Source organism: Penaeus vannamei, chromosome 8, assembly GCF_042767895.1.
Source record: "Penaeus vannamei isolate JL-2024 chromosome 8, ASM4276789v1, whole genome shotgun sequence".
NCBI lineage: Eukaryota > Metazoa > Arthropoda > Malacostraca > Decapoda > Penaeidae > Penaeus > Penaeus vannamei.
In genome coordinates, this window is record NC_091556.1 from 43,714,340 (window position 1) to 43,716,574 (window position 2,235).

General features: G+C 38.3%; 1 protein-coding gene and 1 long non-coding RNA gene across 2 annotated transcripts in view; one reads left to right on the plus strand and one right to left on the minus strand.

Moving 5' to 3' along the window:
* LOC113824472 (uncharacterized) overlaps positions 1-344 on the minus strand; it is a 4,989-nt gene extending 4,645 nt beyond the window's left edge. The window contains exon 1 of the mRNA XM_070124115.1: positions 336-344. Within this exon, the coding sequence (XP_069980216.1) occupies positions 336-344 (9 nt within the window). The remainder of the gene's footprint in view (positions 1-335) is intronic.
* Positions 345-608: 264 nt separating this feature from the next.
* On the plus strand, positions 609-2,235 carry LOC138862422 (uncharacterized). The gene is made up of 3 exons (XR_011398713.1): positions 609-768; positions 1,642-1,746; positions 2,141-2,235. It is a non-coding gene; the product is annotated as an uncharacterized lncRNA (long non-coding RNA).

Here is a 2,235-nt window from a genome sequence, read left to right on the forward strand (position 1 = left end):
AGAAACACTCAGAGAGCGCAAACTTCTGTCAAGACAACAGGTTCACTGATGCAATAAAATCAGTAATGATAACAATAACAGGTACCCATATTCCATATCATTAAAAAAAAAAATAATAAATAAATAAATAGCATCTAAGTTAGATTAAGTTTGAATTTCGTAAAACCATAACTTTTGAAGTTGCCTCGGCGGTAGAGGTAACTTCTTTTTTTTTCTCTCTCTTTTTTTCTTATCCTGCTCTTGATCATGATCCCAATCACCACCAAAATTTAATGACATCTGTTGGCCTAAGACACACCTATGGTTAAAAAGGGGAAAAAATCATCCAAAGCTACCAAAAACATAATCTTGGCGGAGGTAATGATGATGATGATGATGATGGAAATAATAAACATAATGATGATTATAGCAATAATAATGATAACGAGCAATAATAATAATAAGGATGAAAATAGTAATAACAGTAATAACAATAATAATAGTAATAATAATGATTATGATAATGATAATAATAACAATAGAGACAATAATGATGAGGATAATAATAGTGGTAATAAATAGAGACGTGGTAACCCACTGGAAAAGGAGAGGAGGCTCACATAAAAGCCCGGAAGCCTTCTCGAGATCGTCACTTCAGTCCCCGTGTTTGCGAAAGCAGGAGAGCTGAGAATTCGCTGCCATGAGACTGACTGGCTTGAGGATCCTTCTGCAGTTGCTTGCAATTGCTCTGGCGTTTAGCGTTGTGCCGTCGCTTGCAAATCCTTCAAAGTAAGTGACATTTACGTGTGATTTGTTGATTTATATTTGTTAGTTTAAATAAAAGGGGTTTATGATTTCCGAAAACCTGAATACTATTCATTCTCCGTCTCTTCTTTGTATCTGTCGTTCCCTGTCTATGCCTTTCTCGATCTTTGTTTCTGTCTCTATCCCAGCCTCTGTTTGGCCCTCCCCCCCCCCCCCCCGCTCTCTCTCTCTCTCTCTCTCTCTCTCTTTCTCTCTCTCTCTGTCCCTCTTATTCTCTCTTTCTCTTTCTCTACCTTTATTTTGCACAAAAAATACAAAATCTAAAAAGTATATCCAAATACTCCAAAGAGTAGAGTAATCTTCCGTAAATTTCATTGTCTCTCGTCTGAAATCTTTCTAGATATTTATGATGTAAGTTTTCTATAAGGGATTCTTATTTCAAGTAATATTCCTTTGCTTGTAACTAAAGCTATGAACAGAACATGATCTACTAACGTATTACTGTTGTCGGTGCCTCTACTGGTGTTCGTATGATCATAAACGAAATAAGGGCCACAAAATAAGGAAGAAAGCAAACAACAGTGGAAGTAATGATAAGATGATGATAATGATGATAACAATAATGATTGATGATGATGATAATGATAATAATGTTGATGGTGATGGTGATAATGATAATAATGATGATGATGATGATGATGATAATGATAATGATAATAATGATGATGATAATGATAATAATGATGATGATAATGATAATAATGATGATAATGATGATAATGATAATTATAATGATGATGATGATGATAATGATAATAATGATGATGATGATGATGATAATAATAAAGCTATGCACATCCTTGTACTTAAACTTTCCACTTCTTTTCGCTCCTCCAGCGAGGACGACTGCCGTTATGCCCTATGCCCCCAGTACTATGTCCCGAACTGCACGCCAAAGTACCCCGACGGACAGTGCTGCCCAGACTGGTCCCACTGTCCCAGGTGAGTCATTGTACATGTTAGGATATATATTCATTGTATGTGCGTATGTCTGAACGAATTCGTAGGTATGCATGTATATTCCCATGCAAGCCCGGTTGTGAGGCAGACACACGGACATACGCACACAATCACACGCATACGCACACACGCATAGGTATAAAGAGAGTGAGTGAGTGAGAGAGAGAGAGAGAGCGTGAGAGAGAAAGAGAGAGAGAGCGAGCGAGAGAGAGAGAGAGAGAGAGAGAGAGAGAGAGAGCGAGCGAGAGAGAGAGAGAGAGAGAGAGAGAGAGAGAGAGAGAGAGAGAGAGAGAGAGAGAGAGAGAGAGAGAGAGAGAGAGAAGAATCACGTTACGCAGAGTAATCTAACGACCTACACATGTCTCTTCCTTAACAGGGAACCGTTTCCAGGGATTACTGCTTGAGATTTCGGGGCCATCACCTGCTGGCTGACGTTCCCTTCTCAGCAACTGAATAAAACATCTGAATCTC